Source organism: Monocercomonoides exilis, assembly GCF_001643675.1.
Source record: "Monocercomonoides exilis strain PA203 chromosome Unknown scaffold7-2047599, whole genome shotgun sequence".
In the NCBI taxonomy this organism is placed as follows: domain Eukaryota; phylum Preaxostyla; order Oxymonadida; family Polymastigidae; genus Monocercomonoides; species Monocercomonoides exilis.
The window spans coordinates 960,706-981,012 of record NW_027150552.1 but is presented as its reverse complement, the minus strand read 5'-3'; the positions used below and the strand labels follow the sequence as shown (position 1 = coordinate 981,012).

Genomic DNA, 20,307 nt, shown 5'->3' with positions numbered 1-20,307 from the left:
TTAGTTGACAAATTTCAAATAATAAGTGTAAACATCTGTGTCACATTCCTTCGGAATTGAACATTATTGGAGTGATGTGATGTGACAGAAAATTTTTTCATACACACATATGAAAAATATAATAAAAAAATAAAAAACAGGAAATCCAAAGAAAAATTGATATGTTTTTGTGATTCATTCAATATTATCGAAATAGTTTTTACAGAATAATCTATTTTTTGAATGTTCATTTTTTATTTTGAAATGAATAATGTATTGTGTCGTGTTCATTTTTTGTGGTTCAAATACCACGACACTGACATCACTATCGGTCACTGACTGACACAAGCTAACTTATTTTAACATGACGCAGATGTTTAAATAAGTTTGCCAAATTTGAATAATAAATGATGTTTAAGTGTTTTTTTTTCCAAATCGTTTTTTTAATCCATTTTAACATATTTTTTTCAAACATCCACTTCTGACAGTTCAAAACATTACGTTGAAGAAATACAACGATTTCAAAAATATCGCAATACAAATAACAACGAGACATGGAACTTTCGTTTGAAGTTATAAATGTGAATTCTTTATCCGAAAAAGTTATTGCTGCTCTTGATGCTTTTGCATAGAAGGTTTGTTATAAATCAGAAGTGTTAAACATCATGACCCAATATTTTTCTAGTGCAATCAGATGTTATTGCTTCGGACTTATTTGGAACGTTAAGGGCACTCACCAAAGACCTTTTTTGCTGAATAAAAAGGGAAAAGAAAAGGCACCGAATATTTTTTCATAAAAAATATCAACAACGTGATGGAATAACAACACATGAGTTAAGTGAAATCATTTATTCGGAAATGCAAAGGCAATATCTGAAATCACTTGGGATGGCTCTTCACTTTGGACTTGGTCCTGTTATCAAGCATTTTGATAAACAACTTGTGCCACCTTCTCCAGCATATGTGTCAGGATTTATTTCTAAGCACAAGCTGAAAGTTCTCTCTCACTTTTATATCATCCCAGCCAAATTGAACTCAACATTCAAGTCAAACATCAGGGCATTGTTCAATTTTATGCGCAATAAAGATTTCAAGCCAGCAGTTAACAAGCGTGATATATTTTACGAAGATGAATGGAATGCTTATATTTGTTCAGAACAAAAATTAATCGTGCCAGCCGAAGCTAAACGAGCACATGCTTCCACAGAAGATTACTCAAATAATCAATTATCAATAGTGACCACCGTCTGACCATCTTGCATAGCACCTCCACCATTTATCATCATTTCTGCCTTGAAAACTGTTCCTCCTGAACTTTTGGAGGACAAAAAAGCAGGCTCATGTGAAATCCACGTCAATGCATCAGGATGGATGGACAGGAATGCTTTCTACAGTTATGTTGTTTATTTCTGCTCATGGATAACAATTTGGAGGTCACTTGAAGTTATTCCATATAATTCTCTTGTATTGTTAATTCTTGATGGTCATCCATCTCGTCTTTGCTCTTCAGCTTTGGTTTTATTTGCAAAATATTTTATATTCGTTTTCACGCTACCTGGTAATTTGACTCACATAATGCAACCTTTTGATGTTGGAATTGCTTGCCCTCTTCGAAACGCATTCAGGAAGCTGATGAGGAGAAGGAAAATTAAGTGAGCGGAGGAGCACAATGATGGACAAAAAATGAAAGCCGCTGACAGAAGAAAATTAATCGTTGAGTGTGCAATTGATGCAGAAAAGACGGCAACATCATTACTTAACAAGGAGAACGCATTCAGGACAACAGGATTGTTCACAATCAATCCAGAAATCTTGATTTCAAATCCGTATGTTTCTGATGATACAGAAGACTCTAAGTATCCAGATGGGATTAGGACAGGAGAATTTGAAGATCCTATAAATGGTTAACAAGTCCAAGTTTTATTTTTTCACTTCAAAAAAGAGAAATGGAAAAAAGAATAAAATAAATTATTTCACTAAATAAATGATCGAATAAGGTCATAATGAATTATTGAATCGTTTTGAATAAAAAACACAACGCTATTTTCTGTTTTTGAAAGTGTCTGCAATCATTGACTTAAGAATAAAATTTTTTATTAAAATTTCTTGTTTTAAATCATGAAATATTAACAAACACAAACATTTGTAAGGAATAAGATTTCGATTCGTTAAACTTTTTAATTGTTTTTATTCAAACAAACGAATGATTCCATTATGAAAAAACAAAAATACTTTGAAGGATCGAAAAAAAAGACAAATTATTCATAGATAATCCAAAAAATGAATAAACAGTCACTTTTTTAGAGATTACTCAGAAGTTTTTTTTTTTTTCATAGCTTGTTCTTTTGAACACTATATGTACCAGTTTTTAACACATAAACCAAATTATTTTGCTTGACCAAACAAAAGAATATTTGTGTATTCACGAAGAAAAGAGGAAAACTTCATTTGTAATATTTTTATAATGAACTCCTTTATGTTATCTTATTTTCATTATTTTTCCGAAAAATTCGAAAAATTGTGTATTTACAAAAAATTTTGATCTTTCCCAACAAGAAATGATTGATTATTCATTCTTTCCAAATGTTGGAATTTCTGCACTAGAATTATATTTTCCCCAGCGATGTATTGATATGCAGAAATTTGAAATAATTCCCGAAGATAAGGGCAAGTTTACAAAAGGTTTAGGTCAAGAACGAATGTGCTTTACAGGTTTTTTGAATTAATAATAAAATTTCTCTTGATTCATATAATTGATTTTCGTTATTAAACTTACCATACCAATAAAACATTTTACGCTTTGTAACATTGCAAAAATCAGATGAAAAAGAAGATGCAGTGTCTTTCGCATTAACTGTTACAAAACGACTCCTGCAAAAGACAAAAGTGGATCCGAAAGCAATAAGTTATTTAGGAGTGGGCACGGAAAGCGTATGAAGTTTCTTTTGGAGCATTTATTAATAAGAAAAATTCAGGGAGTGGATCATTCAAAATCAATAAAAACTTTTTTGATGAGATTATTTGATGGAAATCCGAACATCAGGGGGCTGGACTCAACAAACGCATGCTTCGGAGGAACAGAAACACTTTTTAACGCTGTTGACCATGTTACAATCCACGGAGGCTATGCAATTGCAGTGGCAACAGATGTTGCTTTGTATGGAGGACCAGTCTGTGACTTTTCTCTTTTTGAATATGTGAATATAATTCGCTTTGAAACATTGCAAAATAGTCTGAATCCGCGCAGCCAACTGGAGGAGCAGGAGCTGTAGCTATGCTAATCACTCCAAATGCTCCACTTGTTATTGAGAGTGTGCTATTTGGAATATTTTGAAAAGACGATTGCAAATAAGCAAAAATCTGAATTTTTTTGATGGCGCTACATTTTATATAAGGATTAAGATCATTTGCATGTGATGACGAATTTGATTTTTGGAAGCCGGACTCTTCTCATGAATATCCTGTCGTGAATGGTCCTCTTTCTCTAAACTGTTATCTTCGTGGCTTGGACCTGTGCTTCGAGAACATGCAGCAGAAGACTCAAGAATTGAGGATGCATTGCAAGAAAATAGGTGAAAAAGAGGTGTGATGCACTTACAGAAATTCTTAATCAATTAAAGAAAAAAAAAAATATTTTCGTCGTATTTCATGCATTTTGTGCATGCTTCAAACTCATAAATTTCACTTGTTTTAACTTTAATACTATTCTTAGCCACCACCTTTTAGCTTGTCTCAATTCAGTCATTTCTTATTCCACAGTCCGTATCATGGGATGGTGAAGAAAGCTTATTCAAGGTTGCTTTTCTTGGAGAGGCACTCTCAAATACAGCTTCAGACGCAATCTGGCGATTCGGTTGATTCTGGAATGCCTTTCAGCAAAGAGCTCAAATGGGATGAAGTATGAATCTCTTTGATTTATCTCAGTTGAAAATGTTTAAATGATATTTTTTGTTTAACTGCAAATGACTATTCTTTGCTTTGCTTATTCTATTTATTTTCTAAATCATTTTGTCACATTTCATATTCCTCAGTTTTCCTGCTGTGATGGAATGAGTCTCAGCGACACATTAAAAAGCAACGAATACAAAGTTGCTGCAAGCGCTATGCTGAAGCGGAAAGACGCAGAATTTGAAGAGAAAGTGATGCCATCTGCGTTTCTTCCGAAAAAGACTGGAAACTCATACACTGCATCAGTGTTCTTTGCACTTGCCTCGCTTCTGCACAATCAGATGGAGATTGAGAATCCTCTTGCAAAGCTGAGAGAAGATACTTCAAAGGAAAGCAGAACAAACGATGATAATAAAAAGGAAATTGAGCTTGAAAAGAGGAGGATGAAGAGGGTTCTCTGCTATTCGTATGGCTCTGGCTTTGTCAGCGCTCTGTGGACAATTCGTGTAAATGAGAAGGCTGAACTGTCTGGGAAGCCGTCGATCTCAACTTCAGAATCTGCTTCACATTGTTCAGTGAATGCAGACTTGCCTTCGTCATCATCATCATCTTCTGTTCAACCATCAACGCCTTCCCTCTCATCTTATGTTGATTCATTTCCAGAATGCAACCATTCATTTACTATTCACTCTTTATTGCAGTCAATGGCGCACATCGATGAACTTCTGGCAAACAGGAAAGAGATGGAGCTTGTAGACTTCAAAGCAGCTGTGGCTTCACGTGAGAAGTATTACAACAAAGTTGGGTGGAGCACAACTTCGCAAGATGCGAATGTGGCAAATGTCTGTTTTGAACCAAATTGGAACAAATACTTTTCAAAGGGGGTGTTTTATTTGAAGGAAATCACTGATGACAGAAGACGAATCTACGAGGAATATGATGGATCGAAATAATTGCTGATTGAAGAAAAGAAAAAATATTCAAAGAGAGAATATCGAATAAATAAAAATATGCAATCAAAACAGACCGAGAAGAGGAATAGGAAAATATAAGAATGATATTATTAGTATTTTAGAATTTTGTTAATATATTTTTCCATTTATTTATTGTCTTTTTTTCTATCAAATTACGAAAATTTTTGACAGAATTTGAGTGATTTACCACTCTTTTTCTTTATTACAACGCGGTGTTTAATCAACATATGAACTTTTTTTATTCAAAGGATTTTCTTTTTCGAATATCAGAGTTTTCTCTTTCAATGCTGGACGATTGGTGAAGAATCACATTTTATTCATCAATTTGAAAATTATTCCTTTTAAGAAATTCATTTTGTTTTGCAACACAAAAAATAACTGAAGGACAATTCTAATTGAGAAAAAAAATCCTAATAAGATCAACAAATTCTTGAACTTAAACATCAAATGCTCAAAATTCAACTTATCTTGCAACCATTTAAATAACAATTCGATATAACACAACTTATCATTGATGTTTCCTTTTATTTCATAAGAATTTTGAATTTCAAAAAATGATTAACAAGAAGATCTATTTGAAGGAAAAAAAAATATTCTGATTCTTGAGGATATTATTTTTGAAGTTAAGCAGAAGTGATGAATGAAATACTTGGTACTCCAAAAACTGAATTGTGCGATATCCTTTTAAAAGAAATGATAATATTTAATTTAAGAGAAAAAATAGATTAAGATTTAGAAAGATCGTTTCTAAAAATTTCTCTACTGTTTCTGCTCAGCTGGAGCGGGACGATCCATTGCGGCCTGAATGGAGACGGTTCTTCCATCAAGATCAAAGGAAGCTTTCTCTCTGAGAGCTCTTTCCTGTTCAGCATGATTTTCGAATTCAACAAATCCATATCCGCGGGATGAGCCGTAGCTGTTGCGGATAATCATTGCTTCCTTCACTGCATACCCCTCGAAGGCTTTCTTCAAACCTTCTTCATCGAGTCTGTATGGCAATGAGTTGATGTACACACGAGTTTTTGAAACTGGTGCATTTGGGTCACGTGGGGCACGTGGAGCGCGAGGGGCACGGGGTCTGCGTGGGCCACCGAAACCAAAGCCTCTGCCACCAAATCTTCTTGCACCACGTCCTCTTGCGCCGAATGATCCTCTTGGAGCATCAGTTCCTCTGGATCTTGGAGCTCTTGGTTCGGACTTTGACAACTCAATTCTAATTTGTCTTCCATCAAGATCGGTGTTGTTCAATTTTTCAATTGCTGCAACGGCTGTGGCATTGTCCTTCATGTTAACGAAGCCATATCCAAGAGATCTTGTCCCTCGAGAAATAATAACTGCTTCGAGAACCTCACCAGCAGTTTCGAACAATTTTCCAAGAGATTCAGCGGTGGTGTTGAAGCTAAGGTTTCCGACAAACAAACGATTCGACATAATAGGGTAAAAGGACCGAGGATTCACTAATGAACTTGAGGTTTAGTTTATGTGTTCGTAACATCTTAAATAATCTTTAGTGCAAATAATTTTATGATCAAAAATTTTAAAAGTATTTTTGTGAAAAGATTTAAAAATGAAAATAAACCTTCGGATATGATAAAATAAAAAATTAAAATAAAAGTTGCGAATGATTAATTATTGAAATGAAGGATAATCTCAAACTTAAAATAACTATTTTTTTAAATATTGAAAATAAAATGGATGCTTTGAAAATATAAAGACGAATGGATAATCAAAAATGAGATGAATAATAATTTAATTTTAAAATGAACAATGAAAAGATGGTATATACATATGTATATTTGAAAAGAAACTTCAAAAACGACAAAATTCAGATGTAGATTAATCGAATGTTTCATCAAAATAAAAAATTTAAAATAAATAAATAAATAAAATGAAATAAGCTACAAAAAAATTATAAGCAATCTCAAAAATGATCCAAAAAAATACAGACACGCAAAGACTGTTAGGCGTTTTCTTCTTTTTTTGCCATTATTGAGTCAATGGGAATTGTAATTACGAAATATAATAGAAAATATTAGAAAAAAGAAATAATAATAATAGTAATAGTAATCATTATTATTACTATATATGCAGCTATATCATCTCAATTTCCTCCATAGCTTCCCAATAAATAATTTCAGATTCACTCACCACTTTCTGAACAGAAGTCATATTCTCTCTCTCTTTCATTTAATTTCCTTTCACATTATTTCCTCTCTTTCCTCTCTCTCTCTCTCTCTTTTTTTTTTTTTTTTTTTTTTCTCTTTCTCCTTTCTCTTTCTCTCTTCCCTTCCCCTTCTTTCCTCTAATCCTTATGCTCCTCTTTCTTCTCCTTTTCCTTCTCCTCCTCCTCCTTCTCTCCCTCTCTTCTCCTCTGGTGGATTAAGTCTATTCCCATTCCCATGCCATGTCCTTCTGTAATGCTGCCTCATTCTCCTCTCCATCCTCCTCTTCCTCATCTCCTGCTTCCTCTTCATCACTTCTGCTTTCCTCCTCCTTTGCGCCTCCATCCACAGAACAATATCAAACACATCATAAACTTCGACTTCTCTCGAGCCTGAGGACTTTAACACCCAGAAGACTGCTATGCTATCTGATGCAGATGACGATGATGATGATGATGAATTATTTTGAGTGGGGTTGCTGTTATCAGATGAAGCAGAAGTAGAAGAAGCAGAAGATTCTTTTGCATTTGCACTAAAAGTATCATTAACAGAAGAGGAAGAAGAAAAAACCTCTTCTCCAGTTTTCACCTCAACCCCATCCCCTTTCTCTTTTCCCTCCACTTCTTTCCCCCTTTCCTTCTCCTCTTTCCTCTCCTCCTCCTCCTTCTTCTCTTTCTCTTTCTCTTTCTCTTCTGGAGGTGTCAGCAAGTGAGTATTCCTCATATTCTCCACATGTGCCTGCGAATGCGTCTTCCTCTGGCTGCACACAGACACCAGCCATCTCATCACTGACGCCCCTGTCGACAGAAACAGAGAGAGAGAAAGATGTTGCACTGGATTTTCTTCTTCTTCTCCTCTTTCTTTTTCTCCTCTTTCTCCTTCTTTCCCTTCTCTCCTTCCTCTCCCTCTCCCCGGAATCGGCAAAGACTCCACCACCCCTTTCATTTCTCCTGTTGACAACACTCTCACATGCTTCAGCACTCCAAACTGATGCATAAACAAGGCAGTATGCTGAGCATTAGACAGAACAGCATCGAGAAAGAGATTGAGGAGAGAATGGGTGGACAAAGGCTTGGTGATGTCTAGGAGCTGCAGGAGGATGGAGGGGATGAGAGAAGAAGAGGAAGAGGAAGAGGAAGAAGAGGAAGAAGAAGAATTAACATGAGAAGAGGAAGTGGAAGAAGAAGAAGAAGAAGTTGTTGTTGTTGTTGAAGATGCTGGCGATGATACAACCATTGCAGCCGACGAGCCATCCAATGAATTCTTTCTATTCGCAGCATCACTTTGTTTGTGCTTTGTTTTATCATCTTTCACATTTTCTTCTTTTTCATCTTTCTTTTCCTTCTCTTCCTTCTCTTCTCCATTTGCTTGATTATTATTATTATTATTATTATTATTACTATTATTCGTATGCTGTCTCATTCCAACAGGTTCTGTTGTGAGTACTTTGTCTGTGCTGAGAAGGATGTTTAAGCCATGGAAGCGCCAGAGAGTGATACGGCGGAAGGGAAATGAAGAAGAAGAAGAAGAAGAAGAAGAAGAAGATGATGATGATGAAGGAAGAGAAGCAAAAGGGAAAGAAGAAGAAGAAGAAGAAGAAGAAGAAGTGGAAGCAGCATTTGAAGATGAAGCAGAAGATGAAGCATTAGAAGGAATACTAGTTGATGTCTGAGGAGAAGACAGATTATCATCAGATGGAATTGAAGTTGGAGTTGATTTTGTAGGAGTTGTAAATGGAGAAGAGGAAGAAGAGGAAGAAGAGGAAGAAGAGGAAGAGGAAGAAGAAGAATTTTCTTTTTTCTGAGAAGAAGCAGAAGCAGAAGCAGAAGCAGAAGAAGAAGCATCATTATTCATCTGATCAAAAGCCAAAGGAACAGGCGGTTCAACAGACTCTTCATTTATTTTGTAGATATTTTGACTTATGCATTTATCATTGTCATTTCTGGTATCATTTTCTGTGTCAATTTTGTCTATCTTATCTGAATGTGATGATGTTGATGAAGAGGAAGAGGAAGAAGAAGAGGAAATGGAAGAAGAAGAAAGAGAAGAAGAATTCGAAGAAGAAGCTGACGATAAAGCAGAGAATGTATCTTGCACACAATTTGTTGATTGCAATGGAGATAAATTAAACTCATTCATTTGAGTCATGTTTTTATTCTCTTCTAATTTTAATGCTTCATTTTTATCATTTGCATCTGAAACATCCAAAGAGAAAGGCGAATGAGCAAGTTGAGAAGAGTTTTTATCTGGTTTTTGTGGAGTTTGAGCGAAAGAAGGAGAGATTAGATTCAGAGGTGATGGAGAAAGAGAAGAAGAAGAAGAAGAAGAAGAAGAAGAAGAAGAAGAAGAAGAAGGAAAAGAGGAGGAGGAGGAAGAAGGAGAAGATGATGATAGAGAAGGGGATGAAAGTGGAAGAGGAAGAGACAGATGAGAAGGTGGTGGAGGAGGAAGAGAATGAGCAAATGAAGAAGAAGAAGAAGCAGAAAGAGAAGAAGAAGAAGAAGAAGAATCCAAAGGAAGAGGAGGAAGAGGAGGAGATAAGATCGGTCTGGTTGCATGGAAGTAGAATTTTGCCTCTAACAATTTGTCATTTAATTCTTCTTCATAAAGAGGAAGAAGAGAAAGAGGCTGTTCATTTGGAGATATGCGATGGAGAGGAGGAGGAGGAGGGAGATGAGGAAGATGAGGAAGATGTTGATTATGAAGAGAGCCTTTAGTGATGAAGGCAGAGGAAGAAGAAGAAGAAGAGGAGGAGGAAGAAGGGAAAGGAGAAGAAGAAGAAGAGATCGGAGGAGGAAGAGGGGGAAGGGAAGGAAGGGAAGGAAGAGAAGGAGAAGAAGAAGAACGCATAGGGCTGGAGGAAGAAGGAGGGGTGGTGGTGGTGGTGGCGGTGGTGGTGTAATAGCCAGTAGAAGGGGAAGAGAACGACTCGTATGTGAAAGGAGAGAGGGAGGGAGAGGAAAGAGAGAGGGAGGCAGAAGAGATGGTGGATGATGAGGAAGGGGCAGAGGAAGAAGAAGAAGAAGGATAAGAAGAAGAGGAGGAGGAAGAGGAAGAAGAAGAAAAAGGATAAGAGGAGGAGGAGGAGGAAGAGGAAGAGGAAGAAGAAGAATTAAAAGAGAAAGGAGAAGAATGAGCTAAGGAAGGAGCAGCGGATTGAAGATAGGAAGAGAAAGACATTGCAGAAGAGGAGGAGGAAGAAGAAGAAGATAATGATGAAGCAGATGAAGATGCATCAATAGCAGAAAAGGGAGAAAGAAAGCGAGGAGGTTGAAGTTGTTGTTGTTGTTGCTGGAATTGCTCAGAATATCCAGAGTTATCCACATGCGAGCGATAGAGAGAGAATATATCATCACCTTCATTTCCCTCTCTCTCACCAATTCCATATCCTTTTCTATATCCATATCCATATCCAAATCCAAATCCATATTCATTATTATTATTATTATTATTATTATACTCGTTATTAATCTCATCATCATCTGCTGGCATAAACGAGAGTGGCGGATAGCTCTGAATGGAGTCAATGGCAAAGGGATCAAACAGAAATGGATCGAATGTGTCAAAAAGATGGTGTTTTGAGGGCTTGGCTATGAGATCAGCGGATGGATGGGAATCTTCAAAGGGAAGATTGGATGGGATATTGTTGATAGAGAGGTCGTTATTGTCAGTTATCTTGTTATCGTTATTATTATTGCTTTTGTTATTGTTCTTGCTTTTATTCTTGTTCTTGTTCTTTTTATTCCTCCTTCTCTTATTCTTCTTGTTTGATTTCTTCTTCTCAGTTTCATTGTCGTTATCATTTTCTTTCTCATTTTCTTTCTCATTTTCTTTCTCTTTCTCCTTCTCTTTTTCCTTCTCCTCTTTCTCCTTTTCCTCCTCTTTCTCTTTCTCTTCTTCCTCCTTCTTCTTGTTCCATTCACTCAATTGTGTCATTGAATGCTCTTCTTCCTCGTTTTCGTTGAGGTGGCGATGGCGTCTGTACTTCTGCAGTTTATGTGAAGAAGAAGAAAGTAAATGATTGTGATGACGATGAATATGCTGTTGATGATGAAGATTATTATGAAGAGGCTATTGAAGAAATGATGCATTTGATTCAATAATTTCAAATCTAATTTCAAATTCGATTCTAAATTTGTATTTGAATCAGAATTCATTTGAGAAAAGGAAGATTTTGAAGAAGAAGAAGAAGAAGATGATGATGATGAAGCAGAAAGAGAAGAAGAATCAAAAGAGGAAGAAGAAGACAAAGTATCTACATTTATCACAGAACTGTATGGATTCTCTTCAACATTTCTGAGGTTATTCAGAGGAGCAACAGGAGCAATAGGAGAAGAGGCAGCAAGAGGCCACAGAGTGGAAGACGAGAAGACAGAAGAAGGAGGAGTGATTGGGATGAGATTGGTTGGATAAGTGAGGGAGGAGGAAGGAGAAGGAGAGGAAGAGGAAGAGGAGAAAGAAGAAGAAGGATTAGAAGAAGAAGAAGAAGAAGAAGAAGAAGAAGAAGAAGAAGAAGAAGAGGAAGAAGAAGAAAGAGGTGTCATCATCAATGTAGCATCACTATTAATCTGTTCTTGTTGCATATTTCTTGTTGGAGTTAACACAAATGGCAGAATTGACTGATTAGATTGAGCAGATTGAGCGGATTGAGATGAGGAAGGAGGAGGAGGAAAGGGAAGAGAAGAAGAAGAAGAAGAAGAAGAAGGGGGAGGTGATAAAGTGAGCGTGACGAAGGGGGAATCAGAGAGAAGATCAGGGAATTTGTAGTTGTCTGAGAAGAAGGGGTGAGAGGAAGAGGAAGAGGAAGAGGAAGAGGAAGAGGAAGAAGAAGAAGAAGGTGATGATGATGTAGTTGAAGCAGAAGAAGAAGAAGAAGACGATGAAGATGAAGTTAAAGCAGAAGAAGAAGACGATGAAGATGAAGAGGAAGAAGATAAAGGTTCATTAGACAATCGAGAAGAACCATTTTCATTGCCAGAAGCAGTTCCAGCATTGCTTCTTCTGTTTCCCTTTCTTTCCATCAATTCTGAATGATAAGAAGGCAAAGAATGGCTCAGCTGCTGAGAAGAGACAAGATTTGAGCTGAGATAAGCAGGAGGAGAAAGAGACTGAGGGAGAATGTTGTTATTGTTGCTGTTGTTGAGGGGAGGTTGGATAGAAGAAGAAGAAGAAGAAGAAGAAGAAGAAGAAGAAGAAGAAGAAGAAGAAGAAGAAGAAGAAGAAGAAGTTGATGGAGAAGAAGAAGCAGTTAAGGAATGAGATAAATCAGGAACAAAAGAAGAAGAAGAGGAGGAAGAAGAAAATTTGGCAGAAATGGAAGAAGCAGAGGAGGAGGAGGAGGAAGAAGAAGACATAGAAGAAGAAGAAGTGCGAGAAATAGGAGAAATAGAAGAACTTGAATCAAGAGTGGGAGAAGAAGATGGAGAAGAAGAAGAAGAAGAAGAAGAGGAAGAGGAAGAGGAAGAAATAGAAGAATGAGAAGAAAGAGAGAGAGAAGGAGAAGAAGAAAGAGAAGAAGAAAGAGGGGTAGGGGAGGTTGTGGAAGACGCAGAAGAAGTGCCTGAAGACTGAGAATAAGCAGAGGAAGAAGGAGGAGATTGAGAAGGGGAAGAAGAAGAAGAAGAGTTGTCAGAGGAGAAATAAGGGGAAGAATAGAGAGAAGAGAAGGAAGATGAGGCATTGGAGGAAGAGGCAGAAGAAGAAGCTGAGGCAGTGTTTGAGGCATAAACAGAAGGAGAAAAGGAAGAGGAAGAGGAAGAGGAAGAAGAAGAAGAATAGGAAGAAGAAGAAGAGGGATAAGAAGGATATAAAGAAGAAGAAGAAGAAGAGGAAGAGGAAGAAGAATTCAATGATGAATCATAAAAATTCGTAGGCATATTAGAAGAATTAGAAGGATTAGCATCAGAAGGAAGAGCAAGATTAGTCAAAGAGAGAGAGGCAGCAGGGAACTGAAATTGAGGAGTGAGAGAAGGTTGACGAGGCAGATTGGCCAGCGACTGAGAAGTGGAAGGAGAAAAAGCAGTGGAAATGGGTGAAGAATGGGAAGTAGAGGAAGAGGAAGAGGAAGAGGAGGAGGAGAAAGAAGGGAGAGAAGAAGGGAACTGGGAATAAGAGGAAGAAGAGGAAGAAGATGATGAAGAGGAAGAAGAGATTTGAGGAAACTGCTGAGAAGGCAACAACGAAGGAGGAAAATAAACAGGAAGTTGAGAAGACCCAACATTTCCGGTTATGGCAGGTGCGCCGGAATAATTAATAATAGAATTATAATTGCCGGCAGCGGAATTAATTGGTGCCGGAAAAAGTGCGGCCGAAGGGGGGAATTGTGGGATGGGCTGTTGAATGAAAGGAGACTGTGTTTGTGGCTGTAGTTGTATTTGAGAGGAGTTTAGAAGCAGTTGTTGTTGTTGCATTTGTTGTTCATTGGACTGATTGAACCAATTGGCTTGATTTAATCGCTGATTATATTGGGATGATGTAATAGGCATGATTGGTGGGTGTGATTGCATTGATAAGGGTGCCGGAATATCAGATTGAGTGATATTTGCATCTTGTTCATTGTAAAGATAAGAAGAAGAAGAAGAAGAAGAAGATGATGATGATGATGAAGGAGATGGGGAAGGAGAAGGTGAAGAGGATGAAGGAGAAATAGAAGAAGAGGAAATGGGATGCATTTTGGGGGTGTAAGGAAACAGAAGAGGAGAAAAGGCATCAAAATTTGAAGAAGCAGAAGCAGAAGAAGAAGGCTGTGAATTTGAAGAAGAATTAGAAGAAGTCAAAGAAAAAGGCAGAGAAGAAGAAGAAGAAGAATTCAGAATTGGAGCAGAATGCTGTTTATAATCAGAAGAAGAAGAAGAAGAAGAAGAAGGGATGATATGAGGAAGAGGCATGTGCTGATGTACTGGTAATCCAACAGTTGTATTGTCTCTATCAGTTTCATTCTGGTTACTCATTTGACTTTCATCTGAAGAAGAAGAATTAGAAGAAGAAGAAGATGATGAAGACAATGAATGAGAAGCCGAAATTGGAGGAGGAGCGAAGGACGGAGCAGAATGAGGGTGATTTTGAGAGGGGAGGTGGAGGCGAGGGAGGATGGGCACACAGGAAGGGATGGAGTGATAGTCAGAGGGCTTGGGAAGGAGAGAGCGAGGAGCTGAGGGTGGATTGGAAGAGGAAGAAGAAGAAGAGGAAGAGGAAGAAGAAGTTGTATTAGTGTTTGTATCAGAAGCGGCATTATGAGTTGGTGATGAATGAGCTGCTGGTGAAGTTTGATTCAATGAAGTATCTAAAACTGAATCAGATGATTTATTATTAGCATTATTATTATTATCCTCATTAGAAGAAGCAATAGAAGAAGAAGAAGCAGAAGATGAAGAATTATCACCCAATTCATTCTTCAAATCAGAAGAATGAGTTGTCACTGCTTGCGAACCACTACTGCTCGATGACAAGTTATCATCACTCTTCTGATTAGATCGAGAATGCATTTGATTTTGAACTTGTGTTTGATTTTGATTTTGATTTTGACTCTGAGATTGAGATTGATTCTGAATAGGAATCTGAATCTGAGGTTGTATTTGCATTTGATTTTGCATTTGATTTTGCATTTGATTTTGTATTTGCATTATTGTTTGTATTTGATTTTGCATTTGTGACTGAATTTGAGTCTGCGGAGAAGAATGAAGCAAAAGAGAAGGGTTTGTCGGAGGAGGAACAAGAGTGGACGAAGGGATGGTCATTGGGAGAGGGCGGGTGTGGGGGAATTTTGACTGGGAGGAAGGAATACGCTTGGGGAGAGGAGGACGAGAGTGGAGAAGAGATAATTTGGAAGAGGAGGAGGAAGAGGAAGTATTTGAGGGATTGGAAGAAGAAGAGGATGAGGATGAGGAAGAGGAGGAAGAGGAAGAGGAAGAAGGAGACATCTGAATGAGAGGCGGAGCAGATGGATGAAGCGGTACAGCTGTTGACAAAGAAGAAGAAGAAGAAGAAGAAGAAGCAGAAGAAGCAGAAGCAGAGTTAACAGAATTTTGAGAACTCGATGAATTTTGCAAGTTTTGTGTATTTTGTGTGTTTAGTGTATTTTGTGAAGGTAATGTTGTTTGAAGAATAGCAGGATTCATTTGCATCTGCATTTGCATTTGCTGGCTTTCTGATTTGTTTTGATGCTGTTTTTGAGCAGAACCCACTGCAAATTTTGGGACAAATGGCTTTGCTTTCAAGGAAAAAGGTTTGGCTTTGATGGAAAGCTTGGAGGAAGAGATGGTTGATGGGGAGGAAGAGGAAGAGGAAGAAGAGGAAGAAGAGGAAGAAGAGGAAGGAGGAGAAGAAGAAGAAGCTTTCTTTGATGCCATTGCATTCAGCTCAGTCTTAGCATTTGAATTCTTTTTCTTTGAAGAAGAATCTTTTTGAGAGGAAGAAGAAGAAGAGGAAGAAGAATTCACCTTTCCTTTATCATCACATTTGTCATCATTTTCCTTCTGAATGGGTGTTAACGAGCCATCTTCCAACAACACAAACCTTCTGTTCTGTCCTTGATTCAATGAAGGTGTTTTAACTTCTCCATTCAAAGAAGAAGAAGAAGAATGTGATGAAAGTATATCTTCTTCTTCTTTTATTTCTGTTTGAATTTTTGCTTTTCCTTTGTTTATATCTTCTTCTTCTTTTCCTTCTCTTCCTTCTTTTCCTTCTCTTCCTTCTTCTTTTTCTTCTCCTCCTTCTCTTAATGATGATATTGGAGATCTGGTAAATGTTGTTTGAAGAGCAGAAGAAGACAAAAATGGAAGTGAAGTTTCATTCTTTGTGAGTGTTCTGGTTGATGTTGGTGTTTGGATTGGAGAGAAGTACAGAGAAGAAGAATCAGAATGAGAAGAGGAAGAAGAGGAACATGTTGGCGTTGTTGTAGAAGAGAAAGAAGAAGAAGAAGAAGAAGAAGAAGTTGATGATGATGATGATGGTGGTGGTGATGGTGAAGATATAACAGAATTCGAATAAGAATTGGAGGAGTTAGAATTAGAAGGAGATGCAATTGATGATTGATTTGGAAAACGCAAATGTGTTTGTGAAGGAGTTGTGTTGGCAGAAGAAGAAGAAGAAGAAGAAGAAGAAATAGAAGAAGAAATAGAAGATGATATTGGAATGAATCTTCCACGTGGAGGAAGCATTTGAGAGGGGACGGTTTCGAACTGATGATAAGCTGAAGAAGAAATAGAAGGAGAAGAGGAAGAGGAGGAGGAGGAGGAAGAAGAAGGATTGGAAGAAGGCAGAAGATTCAGAGGAGATGTGAATGGTGAGACAGGAGTGTCGATACGAGAGGGTAAGAGCAAGGGCTCTGATGTATCTGAAGAAGAAGAAGAGGATGATGATGATAATGAAGAAGAATGAAGAGAAGAAGAGGAAGAAGAAGAAGAAGAAGAGGAAGACGATGATGAATCTACAATGGAAGCAGCAGTCCGAACGATTGTTGCAGGAAAAGTCAATGAGCCATTCATTTTCTCACTTTGTTTTGGACTCTTCAATACATTTCTATGAGAAGGTTTGCTTATATCAGAAGAAGAAGAAGTTGAAGAAGAAGTTGAAGAAGCAGCAGCAGCAGAAGAAGAATTTGAAGCATTCGAAACAATCTTTCCTTTTCCACTTCCTTCAGAACTGAATGCAAACGAATCAACATTCCTTTCAAACTCATCATCACATCTTTGCCCATTGAAATACATCTTTCTTCTATTTGCTTCACATCCATCCTCAAACATAGAGTTTTTTATGTTTTCTCTCATATCTTGTATTCTCCCTTTTGTCAGTATATGCACTTCTCCTTTGTCATCTGCCTGGAATCTCGGCTGCCTCCGGCTTCTTCTGGGGAAAGAGACAGGAAGTGGGGCGAGTGGGGAATAGGGGGATAAATACGATGAAGGTGGATGAGAAGAGGAAGAGGAAGAGGAAGAGGAAGAGGAAGAAGGGAAAGAGGAGAAAGAGGAGGAAGAAGGAGATAATGATGGAGATAAAGATGACGATGTAACATAAGATCTTGGACCAGGTCTAAAGGAAGAGGAAGGCATCGAAGAAGGAGAAGGAAAAGCAGAAGAAGCCGAGTAATTCGCATAAGGGCTGCTAGCTGGTGACGACGAGGCGCGAGAGCAGACAGAAATGAAGTCAGGGTCGTCGAACAAAGAGGACGAGTCAACAGAAGAGGAAGAAGGCTCAGGAAACAGAGAGGAAGAGACAGAAACAGAAGAGGCGTCTGGAGAAGTGCTGGATGAAGAAGACGATACCAGAAAAGCAGAGGAAGAAGACGAAGACGAAGAAAATGACTCGTCTTCTTCGTCTTCTCCTCCTTTCTCTCCGATTTTTGCTCGGCTTCCCCCGTCTCTGAGCCTGTCTTCCTCAGCTTTCAATTTCGCCCTTCGAATTTTTTCTTCTTTTGCTCTCCTTTTCTGCTTTTCTTCTTCTCTCCGCTTCCACTTCCACGCAAGATGGTTCATCATCCTCCATTTTGGTGTGTGATTACTGGAAGAATTACTCAGTTTCCGCTTCTTTTGTGCATCTCTGCTATCTTTCTGCTTTGTTTTGGCATCTATGTCTTCATCTTCATTTCCTTCTTTATCTGTTTCAGCAACCACACTTCCAATCCCTTTCATCTCCTTCTCCTTCTCCTCTTTCTCTTTCTCCTCCTTCTCCTTCTCCTTCTCCTTCTCCTTCTCCTTCTCATCCTCATTCTCCTTCTTTCTCTTCTCCGTCTCCATCCGAATCAAGCACCTCTCCTTCTTCCTCCGCAAGTGCCTTCGCCCTGCCTTCACCTGCTTCCTCCGCTTCCTCTCCCGCTCCATCCACCACATCACCATCATCTTCGCCCCGGGCTCCAGCCCTGCCACCAGCTGCGCTTCGTCCTGCCGCTCTTCTCGCTTGCTGAACCGGCTCCTCCGCTTTCGGTCTTTGCGCTTCTGCTTCCAGCTCTGGCTCCGGCTCTGACTCTGACTCTGATTTATACTCCATTCTTGTTGTTGCTCTTGTTCTTGCTCCTTTCCCATTGAATCTTTCGCTCTTCCATTAGAAATTCCGCTGCTTCCTTCCTCGTCACTGGCTTTGTCTTTGTCTTTGTCTTTGTCTTTCTCTCGCTCTGCATCGTTTTCCCTTTCTCGCTTCATCTTCTCTCGATTATCTCGCTGCTCGTTCCATTCCTGCCGCCTCTCTATTCGTCGCCGTATGCGTTCTTCCCTCCGTTTCTGAAGCGTCTTTTGGATATATTCAATCACGCTCACCTCAAACGGCACATCGCATACAAACAGAAGCGATCCGATCCTCACCACAATAACAGACCCAGTTGCTGAAAGAAATGGAAAGAAAAACAGTTGCTTTATTGCAGTCGCAGAAGCAATTAGGTCAACATGAGATAGAACAGTATGCAAAGTTTTTGCAGATGAAGCTGAATTGCAGTCAATAAATGGATTTCCACTTCGAGAATCTTGATTAAAATCATTGCACGGAATAAGAGAACAAATGGCCGAAATTATTGTCGATGACGTCAAAGAAATTGCAGATGAGGATGAGTCAGTTTTCAACGAAGAAAGAGCAGAAAAAATTGGTAAAAACATCGAAGACTTCGAGAATAAAGCTGATATGAAAGAAACAGTGTTAATGTCAGAAGATACATTAACAAATGGATTGTAGATCCTTGATAGCAACGACAAAGGGACACTTTGAAGGGCAAGTTGATGTGACTGCCTAATTAAAAATGATTGGTCCCCATGAGACAAATTCACTTCAGATGGCTCCGCGCTTGCATCATTTACAAGTATTTTACTCTCTTGTCTTTTATTTATTTGAAGCCAATGCGAAGGAGGCTTATGCAGATTAGTTTCTGGTTGGATTGGAGAAAATTGAAGAAGTGGCTTTGAATCAAAAAGAATAAACTGCTCTCCAAGATCAATATCTTCATATGCGTATGGAGCATCAACAAAATTATTATTCATTTTTTGTTTCTGAAGCAAAACATTAGATTACTGATTTTTTTTTAAATTTAAATCTTGCAAACCTACTCTATAAAAATTGTCTTAATAATTGTAATTTTATATTTCAATTCACTTTAAGACAATGCCGATTAAATACTAAAAATAGTAGACAAAGAAAGAGACTTTCAAAGAAAGCGTCTTACCAACAAAGTTTAATATTGGAAACGATCAAAATTATAGAAAGAATAATATTATTTCATTGAATAAAATCAATAGAAACAAAGTAAAAAAATAAGCATCAAAGAAAAGTGATGTGCTCATCATTATTACAAAAATTGGACAAAAAAATTTCTATTTTAGTAAAAAAAAAATACTCTCATTGAAGTGTTGTATAGCTTCCATTGACCGAAGAACTTGGATAAGTTCCATTTCCATAATCATTTGTACTACTGACCTGTGCATAATTTAAAGCTGATCCATCGTATGCTGAACTTCCAACTCCAGCATACGCATAGGAATTTCCATATCCAGCCCCACTCACAACAGGAGGATATGCGGTTTGCCCATTTTCAAACGATGTTGAATATTGCTAACACAAAACAAAATTGAAATTTAAAATTTTAAATAAAAAACATTAATAATGAGAAATAATTCCAGTATTTCTTGAAAAAATGGAAAATCACTAACTTCCTTCAATTCTTCTTCATCAGGATCGTCAACAAAGCATGGTAACAAGAAGTACATTATTCCCACAACAATGCACCAAATTCCACTTGCATATCCAGGCCACGATTCATTCCCGATTTTCCAACCAAGACAAAAAGTTCCGGAACTTATAAGCGAGAAAATTGAAAAAATGAATATATTTATGCATATTAACTAAATGTGCAAACAATGCAATAAAAAGTGATCGAGATCTCCTTGTCATCATAAATGGAAACTTCACGAGAAATTTGTTCCATTTAAATTCTGCGAAAAACACTAATCCTCCAAAAAAACTAATAAACATTCGTTAAAAATATGCGAAATTTATAACTGAGAAATTATCAATTTAGTTCAAACAATATGTATATCGACATCAATAGACTGGTCAGACGAAAATCTGTAACATAAACAATCCTCAAAATTCCAAAAGCCATTAAAAGAGGTCCTGTTATCATTGCAAGGAATCGAACAACATTTCCAAGAGCAGATGCCCCGTTGCTCTTTGGATTTGAAGTTTGAGGTGGAGCTTGTGTATACATTTGAGGAGTCTGACCAGCGACAATAGGTTGAGAATAGCTCATACTATAGCCGCTAGAGGCGATGGGCTGGCTATTCGTGTACGAAGCTGATTCCATGAAAAATTGCTCTTTTCCCCTAAAA

At 37.8% G+C, this 20,307-nt stretch overlaps 6 protein-coding genes across 6 annotated transcripts; 2 read left to right on the top strand and 4 right to left on the bottom strand.

Moving 5' to 3' along the window:
- Positions 1–837: 837 nt before the first annotated feature.
- On the top strand, positions 838–1,230 carry MONOS_7188 (uncharacterized protein; the record flags this gene model as incomplete). The annotated part of the gene is made up of 1 exon (XM_067877497.1): positions 838–1,230. The coding sequence occupies one exon, from the start codon at positions 838–840 to the stop codon at positions 1,228–1,230; it is 393 nt and encodes a 130-aa protein (XP_067733405.1).
- A 1,302-nt stretch (positions 1,231–2,532) lies between these two features.
- On the top strand, positions 2,533–5,143 carry MONOS_7187 (hydroxymethylglutaryl-CoA synthase). Its single transcript, XM_067877496.1, has 7 exons — positions 2,533–2,691; positions 2,801–2,910; positions 2,955–3,149; positions 3,212–3,290; positions 3,375–3,562; positions 3,692–3,877; positions 4,011–5,143. Exons 1-7 carry the CDS (start codon positions 2,538–2,540, stop codon positions 4,818–4,820), a joined length of 1,722 nt encoding a protein of 573 aa, XP_067733404.1. The 5' UTR covers positions 2,533–2,537; the 3' UTR covers positions 4,821–5,143.
- Positions 5,144–5,180: 37 nt separating this feature from the next.
- On the bottom strand, positions 5,181–6,325 carry MONOS_7186 (putative RNA-binding region RNP-1 domain-containing protein). Its single transcript, XM_067877495.1, has one exon. It carries the CDS (start codon positions 6,270–6,272, stop codon positions 5,601–5,603), a length of 672 nt encoding a protein of 223 aa, XP_067733403.1. The 5' UTR covers positions 6,273–6,325; the 3' UTR covers positions 5,181–5,600.
- Positions 6,326–6,369: 44 nt separating this feature from the next.
- MONOS_17098 (uncharacterized protein) lies at positions 6,370–9,366 on the bottom strand. The gene has a single exon (XM_067869984.1). It carries the CDS (start codon positions 9,149–9,151, stop codon positions 7,151–7,153), a length of 2,001 nt encoding a protein of 666 aa, XP_067733402.1. The 5' UTR covers positions 9,152–9,366; the 3' UTR covers positions 6,370–7,150.
- A 7,738-nt stretch (positions 9,367–17,104) lies between these two features.
- Positions 17,105–18,585, bottom strand: MONOS_17097 (uncharacterized protein; the record flags this gene model as incomplete). Its single annotated transcript, XM_067869983.1, has 2 exons — positions 17,105–17,108; positions 17,456–18,585. The coding sequence occupies 2 exons, from the start codon at positions 18,583–18,585 to the stop codon at positions 17,105–17,107; spliced, it is 1,134 nt and encodes a 377-aa protein (XP_067733401.1).
- A 463-nt stretch (positions 18,586–19,048) lies between these two features.
- MONOS_7185 (putative COPI associated protein) lies at positions 19,049–20,307 on the bottom strand. The gene is made up of 4 exons (XM_067877494.1): positions 20,005–20,307; positions 19,836–19,940; positions 19,630–19,774; positions 19,049–19,531 (listed from the first exon to the last, which is right to left on the bottom strand). Exons 1-4 carry the CDS (start codon positions 20,280–20,282, stop codon positions 19,319–19,321), a joined length of 741 nt encoding a protein of 246 aa, XP_067733400.1. The 5' UTR covers positions 20,283–20,307; the 3' UTR covers positions 19,049–19,318.